This window comes from Carassius auratus, chromosome 41 (genome assembly GCF_003368295.1).
Source record: "Carassius auratus strain Wakin chromosome 41, ASM336829v1, whole genome shotgun sequence".
In the NCBI taxonomy this organism is placed as follows: domain Eukaryota; kingdom Metazoa; phylum Chordata; class Actinopteri; order Cypriniformes; family Cyprinidae; genus Carassius; species Carassius auratus.
In genome coordinates this window covers 6,581,666-6,602,765 of record NC_039283.1, presented here as the reverse complement: position 1 = coordinate 6,602,765, position 21,100 = coordinate 6,581,666, and the positions used below count along the sequence as shown (strand labels likewise).

Here is a 21,100-nt window from a genome sequence, read left to right as displayed (position 1 = left end):
GGTACTTTAATGTAGGTTTCAAAATACTTTGTATCATATGGTCATATGATTGCTATATTAATAAAGTTTCAACTAGTATTTAAAAAAAAAATCTTTTTATTTTTTTCAAGAAAAGAAAGTAGGTACATTTATATACAGATCAGTATCTACAAATGGCAGTAATTTCTTTGTGAACTCCACTGTGTAATAATAACACACGGAGCGCTAGATAGGGCAGAGACATTAGGTCTTTCAGAGATGGTGCTGTAAAAGAAGAAACAGATGCAAGTACAGTCTTGTCAAAATACTTACTGCCAAGCACTGACTACATGTATACCAATCACAACATTGCATTACAGAAAACCAAGGAAAGAAGAGAGAGACGAAGAACATGCAGAAAGAACAGATTGCTGAAAAAAATATTCAAGATGAGAGAAAGCCAAAAGAGTCAATGGCTAAAGCTGAAATGCAAGAGAACACTTGGAGACAAATCTAAACAATAAACAAACAATATGAAGGGGGGGGGGGTCTGATGCAAAGGAAAGAAGTTAAAGAAATTAGATGGGTAAGGGGACAGGCAACATTTGAAGAGAGGGACGAAACCATTAGGAATAGTGCTGTAAAAATAATACACATCAACTATGACAGCAAGGAGGAAAAATACATTTCATGAAAGAAAAGTAAACAGTGGAATCATTTAAGACAATCAACATTGCTTTGGACAATCCTGAAGTAATATGCATTATGGGCAGACAATCAGCATTACCATTAGAAAATGCAGTGAGCTTTCAAGACATGAGAGGAATTACTGTAAGGATTCATCTACGTAACCTGCTGCTTGGACATCTATAGTTTACATGAGAAGTATGTCCAGGTGTGTTCAATATGCAATTCTACAGCTAACATTAAACTCAAAAATTAGACATCAGAAACAAAAAGCCTAATAATTTAATAATACAATAAACATCAGTTAAAAAAAAACCAAAAAAAAAAACCTATAATAATATAGTGGGGGGGCAGCAAATTACAATACAAAGACACACCTGAACATACAGCAGCAATTGTAATGAACACTATATGGAGCACAATTCCTGAAATAAAACCCATACATCATCATCAGACTGACATGGTGGTTTTGTCATGTTTCTTAAAGATTTTGTGATTGGCATGAAGAAAACATTGCAAGTTGAAATCACCAGGCTCTCCTCAAAATGACAAATGCATCAGACAACAGGCACAATGAAGAATCTGAATTGGCTGATGTCTGTACGTCAATGCCCATTTTCCAGTGTGCCTCTGGATTAGTTTTGCCCTCATCTTTTCATCTCTCACTTTGCTCCAAATACTCATGACTGCAAGAAGAGAGAGAGAGAATCTGGCAATGAAGGAGTGCAGGAGGAGAGAGGAGAACAAGGGGTGGGAGGGGTTAAAGGTTGAGGAGAGGAGAGCAAAGTCAGTGTGGCAACCAGTAGCATCAGCAAGGAATTCAATTACAATATACAATCAAACACAAGATGAAGCTCTAAGGTCCACAAAATGAGCTAAACAAAAAAATAAAATTTTGATTAACATCATTTCCCAACTCCAATACAATGCAGTCATTCAGTACTTATTTTACGAAGTCAAATCGAAGTTGCAAATGAAAGGAATCAATATCTTGGTGGTTGTGCTTAAGCCAAATCTTTCTCTTATTGTTGTATACTTTTGTGCCAAAGTGAATTTTTACAGGTGTGAGAGCAAAAAAAGATGAATTGGGAAATGAAGATGATGAACAAAAGCTAAGATGACAAAGTAAATGAGAAACATTACTTAAATATTATTGTAAATTAAATTATGATCAACAAGGGAAAGATTTGGCATATTATCAACAATCCATGGATCCCTGACTTCTTCATGAGTATGGACTGGATGTTTTACTTTCTAACATGTAACTTATTTAATGTCTAAGGGAACAAGAAATGTTAGAATAATAATAATAATAATTAAAAAAAAAAAACTGTTATTTGGACCAAACCGCATATCAGTGTGAACATGCTCACCACCCAAAAAAAAAAAAAAATGAAATTTTAAAACTGCCAGCAAAATAAACGTATAGCTGAAAATTACACTTACCATTGTACAAACAAAAATAATAATTATGAAAATCAAAGCAACTATAAAGGAAAAATAAATAAATTCCACTTATTTTTACATGAGCACATATTTACAAATTTCACCAATGAGGTGTAAGGGATGCTTTCTGCTTACAGTGGCCCCGAGCACATTTAGGTAAAGCACAAATATTTCAGACCCAAGCCTTATCCATGCTAAATCTTTAATAATAAATAAACCTGATTATGTCAGCTGCAAATGCTGCTGCACATGCTCCTCGTTCATTTACAATGTAATTGATGAGTGTCAACTCTAATTTTAAAGCATTCAATTAGAAATCGAGGCGGATTAGATTCACTTTGTAATACTTTGAATTGGTATAACTTTACTACAATGTGTTCATGCTTTAATCATTGGCTAGATTAAGACCATGAAAACCATATCAATATCTGAGATTTACTACTTTATCACAGTAATATCCATGTAAAATTAGCAGATCTTTTAGATTTTTGTATGGATCTTTTGGTGTCAATCTTGCAGATAAGGGGTAAAACAGGGTTCAGTATTAGGCCCATTTTAAATTGAGAAATGACAAATTCACAACCTGCCAGAAGGGGTTAACAGATACCAAGCAAAGCATGTTGTTCAACAGTGGTAACACCTCAACCCAAGCTAAATGAAGATCCAATATGCTTTTAAAAGCATCAAGTCCTTCTTACCAGCCATTACCAGTAGACGTGGCCAAAGCTTAAGGAGCCATACTAACCCGTGTGTTTCCAAAACCCAGCCTGACAATGGATGCCCTTGCAGCAGTGAGGTAACTAGTAAACATCACCATCTGGAGAGAAGACAAGAGACAGCCTCCAACTTGTTGTGAAGAAACACTGAGCTTGCTTTTCATTCTTGAATGACTTTTCCTTTGCCGGGTGACTGCATGTTAAGTGCACAAAACTTATATGCTGGGTGATGCTTTGTAGGGGACTTCATTCTTCAGAGGCAGGTGATCAAACCTTGTGGTGAATGAATGCCCTAAATGGACTTTGATGACTTTTAAAATTGCTGGCCCTATTCAGATCACAGCTGGGGCATAAGTGAAAGAAGACTGAGTCACTGAGCTGTGCTTCCTGGGTGTCAAGGAACGATTAGGAGGGTATGTATGACTAATGAAGGACAGATTCTTGACTGTTGATGATGTGCAGGTGAGGGAGAAGAGACTGTGCTGGAAGGGGCGGAACTTATGATGTAAAACAGGGCCTAATCTGCATTTCTTAAAATGGTTGTCTTGTTATAGATCAGTCCAAATATTACATGCTATCAGCATTAGGATCTTAGAGATGAGGGGAGCATGGAGATCTAACCGAACACCTCCACTAGTGACTCACTGAAGACATCTCAGGCAAAGAGAAAGATTGGGAATACAAACCATCCTCTTCTTGTCTGGAGAATTACACTGTAGCTCACTTGGCTTTAAAAGTCCCATAATGATCAAAACCTTGCAGAAGAAGCCTTCACACAGACTTGATGAGCTGGTACGCTGTTGGTGGAAACGGGCTCAAAATATATCCTGGATTAACCTTGATGATTCAGGTCTTGAGCTTTGCGGCTGTTTGCTTGAAAGGAGAGAAACATGAGAACACAACAGTGTTAGCTTAGATGTTTTTTTGAGCTCTGGGCTGTGGGACCTGACATGACCTGCTGACCCTACAGATCTTTGCCTTTTTTCTATTGGTGTAAGGGATAGTGTTCAAGTAAACTGATTGCCTGATACTTCACTAAATGGGCTGTGTGGTAGGCTATACTGGGTCTTGAATATAGAACCTAAATCCCTGTGTGTGGGTGTGTCATCTGTCAGAAAGTCCATCACTCTTCCTTATCTTTCATAAATATGATTGGCACTAAACTCTGAGTGTGTGTCAATTATGCAGATATCAGGGCCCTCATCTACAGTCAGGCTTTTTAACCTCTATAAATAAACATTTTCTGGTCACTGCCCACCCTTTCCCCGTACTATGAGGTTGAAAGACTGGTTGAGCTGACTTTACAATCTATTTTGCTTGGGTCAGAGGGGGTGAATGTAACTCCCAGCCCTGTTAAAAATGCTACACATGAGTCTAAATCTGGGAAGGCCAAGCTCGACTGAACATACTCCACTGGCACAGAGGGCCTGAACCTGTAACAGAATGGGAAAAAACAGAAAGCTTTAGTATTTAATTATCAATAGCATACTTTTTGCAAGCAATCTGCCTGGCATCTGCACTCACGTTTTAAGAATGGACCTCAGTGCTATATTTCTTTCTCGCTCCACAAACTTATCAATAAGGTAAGCAGCCATACGTGGAGCATTCTGATAGAGTCTGAAGAACCGGTGGAAGTTTCCAAGTGCCCAGGCAGTACGGAGTTCAAGAGCATGTGCTACACACGGATCAGCACGGAGCTCAGGGGTCAGGTACACAAGCTCGGTCGTCAGGTCTAAGAAAAAATTAGCGAAGGCATTAAACAACCATGCGAGATTGAGAAACTATGTAATGGACTGCATAATAGTGATGTATAGCCAATAAGCGATGTTTACCTCCAGAATTCTTAGTAAAGATATAGTAAATAAGTCTGTAGGAAGTGAATTCTCCCACGTTGTCCGAAGGGCAGTCTTTATACAGCGCCTTCAGCTGGGTCTGGCACTGGTTAAACTCCTCGTGGTCACCCTGATAACAGTTGAAATGCGGGTTTAGTCCAAAAGAAATAAAAATGCCTTTCAATCAGAATTAACTTTACATGCACATACCTTTTCCAGAGCAATGCGAGCGTGTGTCTCATACACCTCCACAGTGAAGTCTGTACGTACACCTTGAACCTGAATGACAAGAATTCAAAATAAGACACTAAAGATAAAAATGTGAAGCAGAAAGGTGGTACTACTAAGTGTTACTCACAGTGAGATCCTGTCGTATTGACTTCATTTGTTCACATGCATACAAGTAATCTTGATTGGATTTCCAATGAGCTTTAACCGCAATCAGAGACTTTCGCAACACCTGAAACACAAGAGAAGTGAAGAAATCTTCAAATAAACTGTTTAATTTACCAACTACATACCACTTTGGAGTACAACATCCAGTGTTGACCACACAACTTTAACCTTTACACAGAGCTCTAAAAGCAACACTTTGAGAAACACTCACAGACACTGGTCTGACAGTTGCAGGGTCAGGGGCACAGGTCAGTCGAAGGTAGTTTTTGGTGATGTCCTGGCAGGTGCCGACTATGGGGCAATCATCCCAACTCAGTCCCTCTTGGGTGCCATTGGGGAGGTCAAAAACATTGATGTTTAACACTAGGGGTTCAGTGCGTAGCTTAGTGTGGAAACGGGCTGCACGGCTCTGCTTCTTTGCTTCACGGTTTGGGTCATGAAAGTCAAGCCCTGCATTACCACCTTTCCGCTTTTTACCAAGACCACTGGAGAGGTCTTCCATATTCCTGATGGAATCAGAAAAGATATTTAATGAGGCCACTAGAAATGTATTAAAGTGGCTACTGCGGTGTGTGTGCACTTGGATTTGTTAAATGCAGAGCACCAATTCAGAGTATGGGTTACCATACATGTCAAGACTTTCGCTTTCACTTTACATTGTCATACTGACCAAAATTTTATAAAAACATTCCCAAAAGTTTGGTAATGCCATTTCATTTTGTTGTACCAACAATAATATCTCACCTCCGCCCTCTGTTTGCTTTGCCTCTTCCTCTACCTCTTTCTCCCGCAGCACCTCTACCTCGCCCCCTTTCTGCCCCCCGGCCTCGGCCAGCCTTTTGTTGCCGCCGGGACAGTGAAAGTCGAAGATCACTTGACATGCTGCTGTCTGACTGAGAGCCAGAGTCACTGAAGGAGGAACACAATCACCCGTCAAATCCTACAGATCTCCAAATCCTTTCATATTTATACTGATGAATGAAAGTGATTGTATTGGATTATTAAGCAAGTTTGCAACCCTGTGCATTACCTGCGATGATGTCTACTCCGGTCCCTTTGTCGGTTGTGAGGTGACGGGGATCGTGATGAGGAGTGTGATGAGCTTGAAGAGGGGCTTCTTTGAGAAAAGACATTTCTGTAGTTACCCAACCTGGCCCCGCCCCTTCCACGGGTGGCTCCACCTCTCCCAATAGCATTCTCCTGAGAACGTTGAGGAACTGCTTCCCAGCGAGACTGCTTTGGCTTCAAACTGATAAAGCAAGTGGTTGTTTAGTGCCAATAGTTAATAGTTTGAAATAACATATCTAAAGCTAAATGAACTAAGAATACTGAACCAAGGATATAAAGTTATAGAAGCGAGATGCAACCCACTCTGGCAGTGGTTCTCTGGTCCAGTCAATGGTGTAAGCAGAGCCATCCTGTAGTCTGGACTGCAGAAGGTCTTTTAACACTTTTTCCGTACGATCCTTATCCTCTTCAGATTCACAGGCTGTGAAGCAGCGCTGTACATACTCTTTCATGGCCTGTGGCCAGTCCTGAGGCCTACGAGATGAAAAAAAATACTTCACTATTATTTTTATTGAATAAATTTTTTTTTAATTTAAATATCATTTAGTTAACATGGGTGATGCCTTGCATTTAAATTAGGACGGCTCTAATGATTTACCTTTACTTAAAATATTTCCCAGTATGCTTACCGAGTTTGGGCACTTCCTGTGGAAGTGACAGAGGTTCCAGCAACAGACCCAGGTGACGGGTTTGTTGCAGTGGGGGAAGCCAATCCAGGAGCCTGATCACCTGAAGTAAAGTTTTGATTGGCCATGACATATGGGCGTTTTGGTATATTAAATTTTACAGCACCAGTTCCAGGAGCCTCTGTTAGGGAAGAAAGAGAACATTAGGAGGATATCATTAAAAGCACACACTTTACACACACATAAGCACAAAGATACGTACGTTTCATTCGTTGCCACATCTGCTGGTCACCTTTGTTCATATTGCTATTGTTAGGTTTCTTAGCATCCACCCTGCCTGGGCCTCCATAGGGGCCCTGTCCTGGAGCCTGCTGCTGAGGGGGCTGATATGCCGGAGCTTGGTAACCCTGGTACCCTGGCCGAATCTGTCCTGAATTGTAGCCCAGCATCATAGGGTTTGAATCAGTGGGACTGTAAGAGAGGGTACCATTAGGGCTGTAAGGGGTTTGGGATGATGAAGGGGGGTACTGGGTATTGGGTGAGGGAGGTATAGCGGGTGGAGGAGGGGGTGGGGGCTGGTCAGTGGATGTAGGACTCTGAGGGGGTGGGTGAGGGGTAGCAGGAGGAGGGGGCTGGGAGGAATAGCTGGAGGACTGATCTTCCATCATAGACATGGCAGGGGCCTGAAAAAGAGAGGGAGAAATAATCTGTGAATTACTTAAAACTTATATTATTAAACTAGTTGATATACATGGCCAGCATGAATTCAGAATTATATATGGAGGTCTATACCTGTCCAGTGGGTGTAGTGGGTGTCTGGTAGCCCCCTTGAACACCATACTGTCCCGGAGGATATGGGCCTCCATACTGGATGGGTGGTGGGGGTGAGAAAGATATCATTATTGAAACTGGACAAAAAAAGGTTGAATGGTACTAGCTTTTTTCTAAAAAGATTTTAAAAACTAGGCAGGCAAAATAATTGCACAGTTTCTGTACATATTCAGCAGCAGAGGTCTGGTTAAAGGCTCTGATGTCATCCAGCCAAAAGCATTTGATTTCCTTTTTGTCAATATTATTTTGAGAATATTAATAATACAGACAGCAGTAGATCTACCAGGACACATTTACAAGCCAAGGTGCATTTTGACACATATCTGAACACTGCTTTGGATTGGATAGTCTGCCAAAAACAAACGAATACTCATGCAAATGCTAAAATGTAGATCTATGTACTAACATACAGCAAAGATTCTATTATACTTGCATTTTATTCTAGTATCAATGTAATTGTGACCGCGTTCTTAAGGCAGACAGATATAAGCATATGCTGTAAGAATATGGAGAAGTGCATTTATTTACCGGAGGCATGGGGTAGTAGTAGTTATATGGATACGTGTAACCAGCATACTGTTGTTGATTCTGTTGATACCACTGTTGATAGTATTGCTGCTGCTGTTGTTGCTGCATTGCAGAAGTGTCTGTTGCCTGATAAGGTCCGGTCTAACAATAAACAGAACAAAATCAAACACTTACAAAATAGACATGGACAAATAACATAAATAGGAACCACCTAAACTCATAAAAAAAAACAAAAAAAACATCACTAACCTGTTGTGGGGTGCTATTAGCTGGTGAAGTCTTGGTAGAGTTCTGACTTTTACTAATGGAGGCTAGAGCCTGTCTGGCTTTTTCCCATTCTGGGTTCTCATGGACTTGCCCATCTGCGCTTGAATTACCACCATACGGCCTGTACATGACAAGGTACATATGACTTTAGGTTACACCGAATCTAGAACCTTCCTGTACATACAAAAACAGTTCACATACAAATAAAACTGACTATAACAATAGCAACTAGTTTATAATGTTATAATATCTTCATACTTTAAAATCTGCAAGTTAGAATTATACGGAGTCACGCACATAAGTTAGTTATTACACATACTGTGCCGCTCTTAGATAATTAATGCCATAAAAGAGTGTTGGTTAAATACCATTACGGTAATATTACAATCTAGAGACTGTATTTCCAGTAACTTAATCAGGCCTTTAATAAACGGGCCACACGTTAAAAAACTCGTGGATTAACTTTTCAATGTCATTTGAGCTAAACTATTAATGCCGACAGTGACGTCTCCAATCTAAATTGTTTTTAAAAATACGATCCTTAATTTACTTCCGTAAAGTAAAGCGGATAATTTGCTAGTCTGGCGAACTAAAAAAAAAAACAACGCCTATGGACTTTTACACCAACTTCTGCACACCAAACATGTCTGATAAAGGTTTCCATTTATAGAAAGCTGTCGTTCAAGAGTCAAAATAATGAAGCAGAAGATATATGTTATGATAAGAAGGATTTATAATCTGTAAAAGATCTTACCAGTTTGTTTTCGGGGCTTGCTGTGCCGCGTTCACCGCCATTTCGCCAGAGCTAACAAACGTATTAGCTAACCTTACTTGTTAGCGCGTCCGAAAAATCTACCTAAATATGGAGGAAATTTACAGTTCTAACGTTTAATATACGATGTTTTTGTAGAAGAAGCTGCTTAACAATGGTTTATACCGAATACCTTAAACCAAGTTCCGTTTTACATTAGGATTATACCGGAGGAGCCCATATCATCTAAAATGAGTTCGTCGAGCTCAGCGGTTGAATGTCAACACCTCTAACAAAATGGCTGATGACGATGACACCGGAAGTTCTGCCGCCTTCTCCGAGAGCCGAGGCAGCTGGTTATATCCTGTCTATGGTTATATCAGAGCCACAATTCTGAGAGCGAAGGATCACATTATGAGCGCGCAAAAGTGCAGTGAGTTTTTAGGAGAAAACGATCGTCTCACAAAAAAAGAAAGTACTTTGAGCGCACAAAAATATATTTTGCATTTAAAATAAGTGTTTGGGTTTGTGCAGAACTTCTCTTTTCAAGAGGGTCTGGCTGCAGACATATGGGCGAGTGGAGCTCCACTCAAGAGCGGAAATACGTCACCTCCACTAGGGACGCCGCCGCCATGTTGGACCGGGCCACACTTTCCGTAGAATTACGTCGCCTCCACTAATGACGCGGCCGCCATGTTGGTCCGGGTAACACTTTACGTAGAATTACGTCGCCTCCATGGGGGCGAGTGGAGCTCCATTTAAGAGGGAAAATATGTCACTACCACCAAACTTTCGTTTTGTATTACTTGTTATATACACGTATAAAGGGTGCTTTGCCAGTTATGTCACCTCTTTGTACGTAATGTTAATATGTTCTGTACTTTTATCTTTGTTACTTTTACCTAGTAGAAAAAAAAAAAAAATATATATATATATATATATATATACTAATCTTTTACGGTTTATGACAAGACAGCATTTTTTTTACCCCCCCCCCCCCCCCCCAGCAATTTGCACTACAGACATCAATTTGTTCATGTTTGTTTTACCAGTGTACAACTGCCAATGTAACATTCCATACATTTTAGAAAGTTAACCTTATGTTTTTAATATTTAGCAGTGAAAAATAAATGAAATATTAAATAAATTATTAAAATAATACCTCAACCAGAATTATGTGTGTTGAATTTTGTATTTTAATCAAAATAACAACATATACAAAATAACCACAGTAAAATAATGAAGAATAACTTCCACAATTTAGAAGTTTTAATGGTTTTTGAGTAATAATAATAATTAACACATCTTACACTACATTGAAAACACATGAACTGCAAGTGACCATAATTGTTACTGTAATAACACAATGTGTTCACATGCACGCACACTTTACTCTTCAAGACCTCCATTGTCTGTGAAGCAATCCCAGCTACAGTAGCCAGGGTGGTCATCTGAGGAGTAAAACCCCAAAAGCACTCCTTGTTGGCCATTTTCCTGGTGACCAGCCCCACAGTCTTTGTGAAGCTGGCTGCACTGTAGGCGATTGCACCTAGAGATTATGTACGGCTTTCTGTACTTTAGATAGTGTCTCTTTAAATATCTTCACTGCACCTGTTCAGTATCAACAAAAAAAAGGGTAATGTTAAGGAAATGGAAGAGAGTGAGATTACTTAGTCTAATTGTTATAGCCACAAAAACAAGAGGGTTGACCACACTTACTGAAGTCACCATCAAGCCAGCTGAAGTGTGCCTCCTGTTAAATATGCTCCTGACTGACAGTGTTGTTAAATCTCTGGCATGAACAATTACGTCAGATGGGTCAAGTTTAATTACAATACTGACATTTAATTATCATTAAAGTTAAAGCAATTTACTTGTTGCTGAAGGTGCCTGGTGCACCACAGTTGTGCTTTGTTGTTCTGATGCATCTGATTGCTGGGCTGGGGACACAAAGAAGACATGAGCACAGCAAAACTGGAACAATACTATGTCTGTGTGCTGACGTTAGGTAAATTCAACACAGAATAGTACTGCATCATTCACCTATGACAGTCCCATAGCAGACAAGGTGATGGTGCTCAGAAGTTTCAGTCTCTATTTGTGGAGGTGTTATGAGGATGGATAACACTTGATATACATTTGATCTGAAACAAAAAAAGTCAAACAATAGAATAACAGAACAACAAAATAAAAATAAAAAATATGTTAATGTCACATGTAAAAAGACCTTGACTTCTAAGGTGGCAACATACATTTAAAATGTAAAGAGTGCTGCATCTTCTATGCCAATCCTATCCCTGGAAGTGAATGAAAAATTAAATATGAAAACAACCACCTCATATGACCTTTTTAAAATTATACAACAAATGCTAAAGGAATACACATACAAAACGATCGTGTCCTTTCATTATTCACTATGTTATTTTACCACAAGCCACCAAAAACTAAGTTACATCTATGCTATCCATCATGTACTAAAGGTAAAAATTTAAAGAGCAAACAATTAACAAATAAGTTTATCAGAAATGTATTATCCAAACTGTACTTCCCCAGTCAACTGAAATGAAAGTATGTTCTTCAAGAATTTATTGAAGAAGAGGCAAAGAAAATAAGGAAGCTTTATTTTACTTATCCAGTTCTTCCTAAAGCCAAAGAAGTAACATTTAAAATTCTAAAGGACATTTATCCATCTAATCACTTCCTACTACAAGAAAGATTTAATTGGGAGAACAATTCATGCGGGTTCTGTGAGAAAGATATTGAAACTGTTGATCATATGTTTTTGAAATGTGAATCTGTACAGACTTTTTGGCTGGAATTTCAAAACTGGCTTCATTTCAAACAGATATCAATACACCCTTTGACTGTGATCTCAGTTAAGGTTGGAGTATTGTTGAAGGAAAAGATCCTAGACTTTTTGATAAATAACTTTACAATTACTTTGTGCAAATACTAGATTCATAGATAAGTAGATAAGTAAGATAAGTACGTTTTTAAAGGTTAAACCTCACTTCAGCGGATGGAAGAATGAACTAAAGATATTTGCAAAGTCTCTTCATTACAGGATTGACAGGAACGCCCAGAAACTCTTGTATGCTTTGAACTTGTTTTTGTTGTTAGAATAAGACCCTAAGACATCTTTCTTTTTCTTTCCGTTATTTATTCTGTTTTATCTTATGGTGTGATTATTGTTATTTGTTATTTTTTCCATCTTTTTTCTTTCTATTTGGCTGTATCGACACTAATAATATGTGTTCAGTTGTTGAAATGCGGGGTAAAGGTTTGTAATTGAACTTGATAACTTAATAAAAAAACACATTGGACAGAAACATTGATCTATAAATTACTATATGTGGTGTATATATGATCAGTGGCCAGACATCAACATTGCTCGCGATATAAATCTATAAATCCATAGTGTTTAGTATTCTTATGTTACTAATTTCACGTAAGCCCTGTGCGTTTTTCTTACACTGCGCGTTACAACAGCGTCAGTTCACCATTTTAGCGATGCAGAGATAAAATTACCTGAGTTTAAGTTTGAAGTACTCCCGGCGACGCCATCTTGATGTTTTCAAGTGGAGGTGACGTATTTCCGGTTTGAGAGTGGAGCTCCACTCGCCCATGGTCTGCAGCCAGACCCTTCTCTCTCTTTTGGACGTGCTACGTTTCACTAGCTTGCTCACCTGATGCCCACCCTCAGTCCTCTAAATTCAGACCCAGCTCGCTTGCTGAACACAACCACAACACAGCGTTACAGTATGCCAAAATTCCAGCCAATCAGAGACGAAACTGCTAAATTATGATTGACAACCAATCACAACATTCACTGCATTACTGACAAAAGCAGAGGGAAAATGCAATGCATGCAGAATTATTATACAAGTTGGTATTCTGATCATACTTTTTTCAAGCACAATTTACCAATTCAAAACGACATCAATCTTAATAACTACCATTAATCTTGTATTTAATCTTTCTAACTGATATAAAAATTGTTCATGAAGGCTGGGAGTGAAAAACGCCTTATTCAGGTGTGCGTAATTATTGCCTTTGTTTTTTTTTTTTAAATCCAAAAGTATCGGTTGTTTTACTATAAAACGTGAAACATTGATCATAATGAATTAATGAATTAATTTATCAGGATTAAAAATTGGTCCCACAGAAATAGAGCGTTGAACCATAGACTGTATTCGTTGAACGTATAGCCGCTTATTCAGTCGAGTCGGTTTCTGTTTATTTGTAGTCACATGTAATCACATTTAGGAATAATTTTAATTTCTATATTTTTCATAAAAGCTCCCGAGCAAAAACCTTTATTATATTTTAATATTTTACTTTTTATGACAGCTTTACGCGGAGCTCGAGACGAGGATTATGACTGAAAAAATTGGATACTAATAAATACACGATTGTGATGCTTGCTATGGTAATGTTAATGCCTAGCGTGCACAGTCTTTTGCATCGCTTATAAATATTTCTGCCTTGTATGGTGATCATAATCCACATCGGATCAAGTTATTTCAAACACTCGCTGCTGACTGAAAGTGAGTTTTGAGCTCAACTTATTTTAAGAAGTTTTTAATGCTGGTGTTATAGCGGTCATCTTTATGAAATGATCCGCAGCGCTGATGCTCTCCAGATGCGGAGAAACTCTGCCTTTGTTCATAACCACATCTCTAGCTCCAGCTGGCCCGCTTTGGCCCAAGGTTTTCATCTGGCCAAAAAACCCTGGCCATGGGCCCAGAGAAAGCACCAGAAGTGACAGTGGAAACGCGACTGGCCCTGGCACGCACTAGTACGCCTGCTTTTGGCCCGATAGTGGAAATGCGGCTAATGTGCTCAGTAATTAACGAGGCAGGGAGGCGTTTCTGTTATTCGGTTTGTGACATCCTTCACGGGAAACGCCGAATCATCAGAACACGCCAGAAAGATGCTCACAGCGCTTGGTCACGTGTTGCACAGGAACCGTTTTCGGAACTGAAACTTAGAAATTGCTCACTGTTCTGGTTCTTTTCTGAATAAGAACCGGTTCTCTTAGTCCTCGGTTCCCAACCCTATTATTAAGAGCAGTATGACAAAAATCTAAGCCTTGAGATTATAGTTTCCTCATTTCTATTTCTTCCTGTTACTCTGTACTTACCAACAAATTCAAGGTAGGCCTATACGGATGATTGACTACAGGACGACCACTGGCACGGCACCAACATACCTAAACTCACAAGTTCAATCTTATGTGCCCTCCAGAAGTTTGCACTCTGCAAGTGAATGAAGCCTTGTGGTGCCATCCCAAAGTTCAAAATCACTCTCACGACCTCATGGCACTTGTATACTGTTGTTGTTCTCTTGTTGATTTGATTGCTTCTATTGTTCTCATTTGTAAGTCGCTTTGGATAAAAGCGTCTGTTAAATGATTAATTGTAGATGTAAATGTAAAGAAGAAAAAAGAGGCACAAAGTCACTTTTACAGACTTTTAAATTAAATGTTACATCCTGGTAGAATGACCTCCCCAACTCAATCCGAACAGCCTTAGCAGTCTTTAGCCGTATTCAAGAATCGGCATAAAAAACATTTCTTCCATCTTTATTTGACCCTCTAACTTTAGCACTCACTGTTCTAATTCTATTCTTAAAACAACCTAACTACCTTTCTAATCTTTTTTTATTCTATTTCATTTTCATTTTATTACACAATTGTGTTTAGCAAAGGATACATGCTGCCTTCAAAATTGATCAGATGTATATACATACATATCTATGGCCCGAACCACTTCTGATACCTTTTGCTGAAGCATGCCACGAGAGGAGGAAAAATAGGCCTTTCTAGACATCATAAAAACAATCCAGATTAAATTGACATTGAGATTCAATTCTGATCAATCTGAAACATTTCTAAATAATATAAATGTGGCCCGGTGTGTTAGTGACTACACCGGACACAGGAATTAATTTTTTTTTTTAAAGGGGATCGTTTATTCCAGACTGCACTTAACAGTGCAGCGTTAATTATGCAACTCTTAAAGGTGTTAAACAGTAAGGCTTGTTACAGTGGTTGAAATCAATAAAGATGTTATTTTTTCTTTACATCAAACTCTCTTGTCTCTTTGTTCTCAGTCACCACATTAACAGGTCAATTACATGAATATAACCAACATAGACAACGATAGTGGACTCTTATACTGAAAAACAAATACACAGAGTGTTACAAGATTTGTCAGCATGCATAGAAGATCAAATAAGGCTGCTTATGTAACATAACATGCATAAAAATGAAATTAGAAGCCACATTTCCCAGTAACATTAATACATTACACTGGCTAATATTCACTCAATCTCAAATCACAGTAAATTAACACTTGTACACTTTAAACGTCAAATAATTCAGACTTACTGTTCATCATCATAGCATCACCATAGCATTGTACACGCTTTCACAGCCAATGATGAACTAAATTTCCCCTCTGTGGACAGTAATAGACACAATACAACACTGGTTCTTAACATTTGGAAAACACGACACCAGAACAACTGTAACAATCTACTGGTTACAAAAAAACACACATATGCATGAGTATTAAACAATTTTTAGAATGGATTAATTAATAACACTCACTCTGTTGCTTCACACTCAGCCTGAGGAAACAGAAGGCCTACAGAGCTCTCTTCTCCCCTCTATAATCGACCAAGGATGACCACTAATCACTTAATGTTCAAATCACATCATGCACAACAAAATTATCTCAATAATAAACTGGCATTGATGATAGTTCAACACTTACGCTTCGAGATCTATTGTCGATCTGATTTCGTCACATGGGTACGTGTCTCGACAGAAATCGCGGTCACTCAGCACAATACACAGCCATCCGCATGAACAAAATATTAAAGAAGGCTTTCCAGTCACTATATGTGCATCTCTCTCATTATATTGATAATAACACGGAGTTTTATGGCTTCGACGCTTCGACGCTCCACCGCATGAGCACCATTCAAAACACGTTATGAAAACGCGCTGTTTACAGGCGAATCTCGCGACACTTCCAGAACGTCACACATTCACATTTCTTAAAGGGCTAGTGTATTGGATGGAACATGCTACAGTGTGATACATGCTGAGTCCCTTAACATCAAGCTTTTACTAATCAGTCCAGTGATAACTTTTGTAACTTTTTGACCTGGTTACATAAATATATGTTTTTTATATTCAGCCCTAAAATGCATTATAAGGACAATACACAATACAATAAATACAGATTAAAAAAGGTCATTGCAAAAACAAGTTTCATCGTTCACACAATAATATAGTGACAATAAATAAAAACAATATAAAATACAATAATACAATAACAAATATACATGAACACAATCATAATTATAATTATAATGATAAAATTTCCCCTCAAAACATTTATAATACTAACTTGAGAATCAATGTGTAGCAATGATTCATTGCACCTTCATGCATCACCCTGGATGTCCTGTGTGCATCTCTTTCTGGGTCAGCCACTGCTGTCACTGGATAATAAAGCCACTTAGCAGTATAGTGTTGTCTACAACTGTATACTTCTTTTCTACTTACATTTTCTTTTTCTCTATATTTTATTACTATATTGTTACTTATTATGTATTTTCTATTCTCTTTATTATTGCTGATTTTATTACTTTATGTCTGCACTATGTTTGTACGTTCTGTACTGAAGCTCCTGGCACCAAGACAAACTCCTTGTGTATGTAAACACTCTTGGAAATAAGTTCTTTCCGATTCTAAATAATTGTTTTACTCCACTTTTGTCACTTTACTGTTGCGGGGTTTAGCTGTTTCTTAGATTTGTTTGTTTATGTGTTTACCGAAAGTACATGCAGGACGTTCATAAGGAAAGGCACTACGTCCACAAAACTTACACGTACTGTCTCTGTCCTGGGTTGCTTCCAAAAGTACTTGCTGGTTTAGCCAAGATAAGGACACGTCAGGCACGTACCACAGAGACACTGCAGCGCTCTCTTCATTGGCCTAATTTTCCTTTATTTTGATTGGTTCCACTGACCTAGAGGACACTTGAGTGACAGCACCCTCTAGCCAATCGAAGCACTGTGAAAACATTTAAATGCCGCCTCCTCTCTCTCCTAAATGGCTACACGACATGTCAGTCTATTTTTATGAGTTTTATTGATCAGGCCTCAAAATAAGGCGGTACATTATTTGTTGTTGTTGTTTGTGGGAGAATTGTGGACCAGTCGACAGCTTCAACATAGAAGGCAACTTTAAATATATAAAGTGATTGAATTTTGGAGATCGACATCCTTACTGCGCTGATTCGGTCATCTGATATTCGTCCAAGTGGGGAAGACGGACGTTGTATTTCACTGAATCTTTCAGCACCCCATCCAAGGTATGTTGGTGTTTACCACAACCAGTAAACCCTGTTCGCGACTGTTTGTGAGGTTAGTTTCATGCTGGAAACTAATGTGAATTTGTAGTGAATGTGAGGTTCAAACACCAGCCTCGCGGTTACCCTCACTATTTCACTTTTGTTCCATGATCGAGGATTTTGCGGAATTGCAGCTCGTACCATACGCCATCAGCATTTGTTATGGGCGCAGCTATCTTACTTTATCTTTTACTTTCTGACGACAGCAAATTATGTATGTTTAGTATTAAATTTATGGAAATTGTGCAGTGTGTGTCGGACAGTGCTGTGGAGGACATGTTTTCGCATTGCAGCACTCCTTGTTGCAACTTTTCTTTGCAACATCACCATGAATCGCAAGACCGTTGGCTTCGCGACTGTTTCTGATACAGATAACAAATAAAAATACTTGCATAATACTACGCTACTGAATATTTGCTCTATTCATATACTATTGTATTTGCAACAATATTTGCGTGGAAAATGGCACAAAAAAATTCACATACACTAATGCATGTTTGTGAGGAATATAGCGCAACCGCGGTGGTCTTCTGCTCAGTAAAACCTATTTAGAGCACAGAAGAAAAAAACAACAACATCTACAGGCCAGTCATTTTTGGCCCACGTGATCTACACAGAATGTAGAATTTCTGGCATGGTTTGCACACTCAGCTGTTTCAATGTCAAAGTAACTGGGAGTAAATGCAAAAAAAAAAAAGTCATATTACACATTTCAACTGTGTTCTAATGGGATGCCTGTTCATGTCTGTATTATGTAATGTTTTTCTGCAAGGCATAAGAGACTTTAGTGAATGGTTGGGTGAACGTAAACAAACCAGACGGGCACTGCAGCTGGTCTAGTTCCACTTTAATAAAACACATTGTCCAGCATTTTCCACAGCCTTTGTTAAAATGGCATTAAAAATCCATAAAGTTGTGCTGGATGAACTAATGTGACATTTCTATCTTTATAATTATTATTAAAAATCGTTCATATTTATTATGAAATTGATTATTTTAGCTATTGTATTTTGACAGGCCTGTAGAAAATGTACACGTGGTATGAATTGTAACATTTGGCACAAGTGTATGTCAACAACATACAGTGTTCCTGTAGCTCAATTGGTAGATAATGGTGTTATCAAGCGCAAGGTTGTGGGTTCGATTCCCTGGGAACACATGATAGGTAAAAATTGATAGCCTGAATGCACTGTAAGTCGCTTTGGATAAATGTAATTTTAATTAAATTTTTTCACAACATCTGGACTGAGGGCATAGTAGAGGAAGAGCCCATGGTGGGATGGGAGAAGGCCCAGAGAGTTTAATGGAGAAATGATTTGTTATCTCTAAAATTTACTGACTGACCGATTTAGAGAATAAATGTTTTATTAACAATCATTTGCATATCTCATTGTAAGTGTTTTTTCCGCCTGTGTTTTGAATGATAATAACGAAGGAAGATGATTTTATGTATCAGATGAGGAAGCCTTTTTGTTTATTATGTTTTAATGTTTTTGTTATTGTTCATGTGTGTGTTTGGCCCTCAGATGTCTAGCCAGTATCAGCGCAGTGTTCCGCTGGAGGTCAGGAGAGCAGAAGGGGAGAGAGTCCGCACCAAACATCCGGATAAAATCCCGGTCAGTCGCACGGTTGGAAACTAAAATAACAAACAATAATACGTTTCTGTTACATTGCTAAGATGTTGTGATTATTTACTCACCCTCTTGTCAGTTCAAATGGTTCTTCTGCGAAACGGAAAAGAAGATATTCTGATGAATGTTGGTAACCAAACTGCTTTGGTGACCATTCAGTTCTGTTGTATGGACAACTTTATTTTGAGGCATTTCTTGAAATATCTTTTTTCGATGTTTCACAGAAGAAAGAATGTCAAACAGGTCTGGAATGACATGAGAGCGAGAAAATAATGACAGAATTGTAATCTTCAGAATTTTCAGCTAATAATATATTGGGTGTTTATTTGTTTGTTTGTCTCCTTAGATCATTGTGGAGAGAGCTGCAAGGTCACGAGCTCCTGAGCTTGACAAAAAGAAATACCTCGTTCCTTCAGACCTCACAGGTGACAACTCTTATTGCATACAGTAAATGCTCCCCAATAGGATATTATTGATGAAGAATAACATCTATAAATGTACAGAGGAAATCAAGTCATCTCATGATTGTTCATAAGCATTGCGTAATTTTATGCCGGGATATTAAGCCCTTTTTTTTTTTTTGTCTATCTAACCTTAAACTTCCCTATTTTTTTCTTCTTAAAAAAAAAGAAATGAAACTGTTAGGTTTTGATCTGACTGAGTTTCTGTCCTCACCCTCCTCGTCTTCTTCCAGTTGGTCAGCTCTGCTTCCTGATCAGACAGCGGGTGTCTATGAGACCAGAGGAAGCCCTCTTCTTTTTCGTAAATAATTCCCTCCCTCCATCCAGTTCCCCCCTCTCTACGGTGTATGAGGTAACTCAAGCATCCTTCCTCTTCATTACTGCTGAGTAAGATACTGGACTTTTCTTGCATAGGGTGTTCAAAAACAAACTTTGTTTCTAAAATGCTAAATTCTGTAAGTAATATGATTAATACATTTAATTAATTAATTAAATTTTATATATATATATATATATATATATATATATATATATATATATATATATATATATATATATATATATATATATATATATATATATATGTGTGTGTATATATATATATATATATATATATATATATATATATATATATATATATATATATATATATGTGTATATATATATATATGTATGTTTATATTTATTATTATAAATTCTTATGTATTTATTTTTGTTGCATTTTATAAGTAGCTTTCATGTTTAAAACTTCTTTAATTAGATTTTTTTATAACAATATAGAAGTCTTGACTGTCCCTTTTGAACAACTGAATGTCTTTTTTTTTATTTTTTTTATATAAAAGTATTTCTTAAAAAAAACGTATATATACCACAATCTTTTGAACAGTTTATATGCAGTTTTTACATGTAAAAAATAATACTAATAAATGGTTTGATCTAAATTGATCATCTCTGTCTGTGATTTTAGGAACACCATGAGGAAGATCTGTTCCTGTACATGACATACAGCAATGAGAGTGTTTACGGTGCCTGAGATAGAGGACGAACGGACTGCAGGGAAGAGAGAGAGAAAGATGATGCATTATTTTACCACTATTATCCCATAAGCAATAGATGGTACCTTCAGGGGGCATTGTTCATAATGGGGACTAAAGTGTGCTGTTTGTATTTGTCAGTATTCATGGGAACTACAATGCGATTCATTAAACAGATTGATGCCAGTAAAGCAATGGGATTTGAGAATTGAGAGACACTAAAGAGAAAAGAAGAAAATGCAAGACCCAAAACACCAAAAGAGATCAATTTCAAAATCGATAGAAGTGTAAGCAAAGTATTTATTTCATCTTTCTCTCCCAGGACTGAGTCATATGTATTTAATGCAAATAGGTTTTTGTTCTTGTTTTTCTATTTTGTAAAGTATTATCAATACATTTGTGCATATAATAAAAATCTTTTAAAACATTTGAGCTTTTT

The 21,100-nt window shown here is 37.8% G+C and overlaps 2 protein-coding genes across 4 annotated transcripts; one reads left to right on the top strand and one right to left on the bottom strand.

Moving 5' to 3' along the window:
• Window positions 1-212: 212 nt before the first annotated feature.
• Window positions 213-16,302, bottom strand: LOC113059955 (leukocyte receptor cluster member 8 homolog). Of its 3 annotated transcripts, XM_026228673.1 has the most exons (19): window positions 15,886-16,302; window positions 15,720-15,778; window positions 15,498-15,567; window positions 14,887-14,929; window positions 12,793-12,837; window positions 8,338-8,476; window positions 8,089-8,229; window positions 7,522-7,596; window positions 6,992-7,412; window positions 6,733-6,910; window positions 6,407-6,577; window positions 6,066-6,284; window positions 5,780-5,944; window positions 5,247-5,541; window positions 4,998-5,099; window positions 4,850-4,918; window positions 4,640-4,769; window positions 4,332-4,539; window positions 4,078-4,240 (listed from the first exon to the last, which is right to left on the bottom strand). In XM_026228673.1, the coding sequence occupies exons 3-19, from the start codon at window positions 15,508-15,510 to the stop codon at window positions 4,078-4,080; spliced, it is 2,577 nt and encodes an 858-aa protein (XP_026084458.1). In that variant the 5' UTR covers window positions 15,511-15,567; window positions 15,720-15,778; window positions 15,886-16,302. The 3 variants fall into 3 exon arrangements, with proteins under 3 accessions (XP_026084459.1, XP_026084458.1, XP_026084460.1); XM_026228674.1 differs by lacking the exons at window positions 15,720-15,778; window positions 15,886-16,302 and having other exon boundaries at window positions 213-4,240; window positions 15,498-15,522; XM_026228675.1 differs by lacking the exons at window positions 12,793-12,837; window positions 14,887-14,929; window positions 15,498-15,567; window positions 15,720-15,778; window positions 15,886-16,302 and adding exons at window positions 9,110-9,211; window positions 9,300-9,455.
• A 977-nt stretch (window positions 16,303-17,279) lies between these two features.
• On the top strand, window positions 17,280-21,088 carry LOC113059959 (gamma-aminobutyric acid receptor-associated protein-like 1). Its single transcript, XM_026228682.1, has 5 exons — window positions 17,280-17,496; window positions 19,062-19,151; window positions 19,513-19,591; window positions 19,861-19,979; window positions 20,595-21,088. Exons 2-5 carry the CDS (start codon window positions 19,062-19,064, stop codon window positions 20,658-20,660), a joined length of 354 nt encoding a protein of 117 aa, XP_026084467.1. The 5' UTR covers window positions 17,280-17,496; the 3' UTR covers window positions 20,661-21,088.
• The last annotated feature ends 12 nt before the right edge of the window (window positions 21,089-21,100 follow it).

What these genes read in the sequence shown, in the direction of transcription:
- LOC113059959 (XM_026228682.1), top strand. Translation starts at nt 19,062, where the DNA reads ATGTCTAGCCAGTATCAGCGCAGTGTTCCGCTGGAGGTCAGGAGAGCA. An exon ending in AACATCCGGATAAAATCCCG is followed by an intron (nt 19,152 to 19,512) that starts GTCAGTCGCACG and finishes TTGTCTCCTTAG; the next exon opens with ATCATTGTGGAGAGAGCTGC. An exon ending in CGTTCCTTCAGACCTCACAG is followed by an intron (nt 19,592 to 19,860) that starts GTGACAACTCTT and finishes GTCTTCTTCCAG; the next exon opens with TTGGTCAGCTCTGCTTCCTG.
- LOC113059955 (XM_026228673.1), bottom strand. An exon ending in CCACTACACCCACTGGACAG is followed by an intron (nt 7,413 to 7,521) that starts GTATAGACCTCC and finishes TCTCTTTTTCAG; the next exon opens with GCCCCTGCCATGTCTATGAT. An exon ending in CGGAGTAGACATCATCGCAG is followed by an intron (nt 5,945 to 6,065) that starts GTAATGCACAGG and finishes TTCCTCCTTCAG; the next exon opens with TGACTCTGGCTCTCAGTCAG.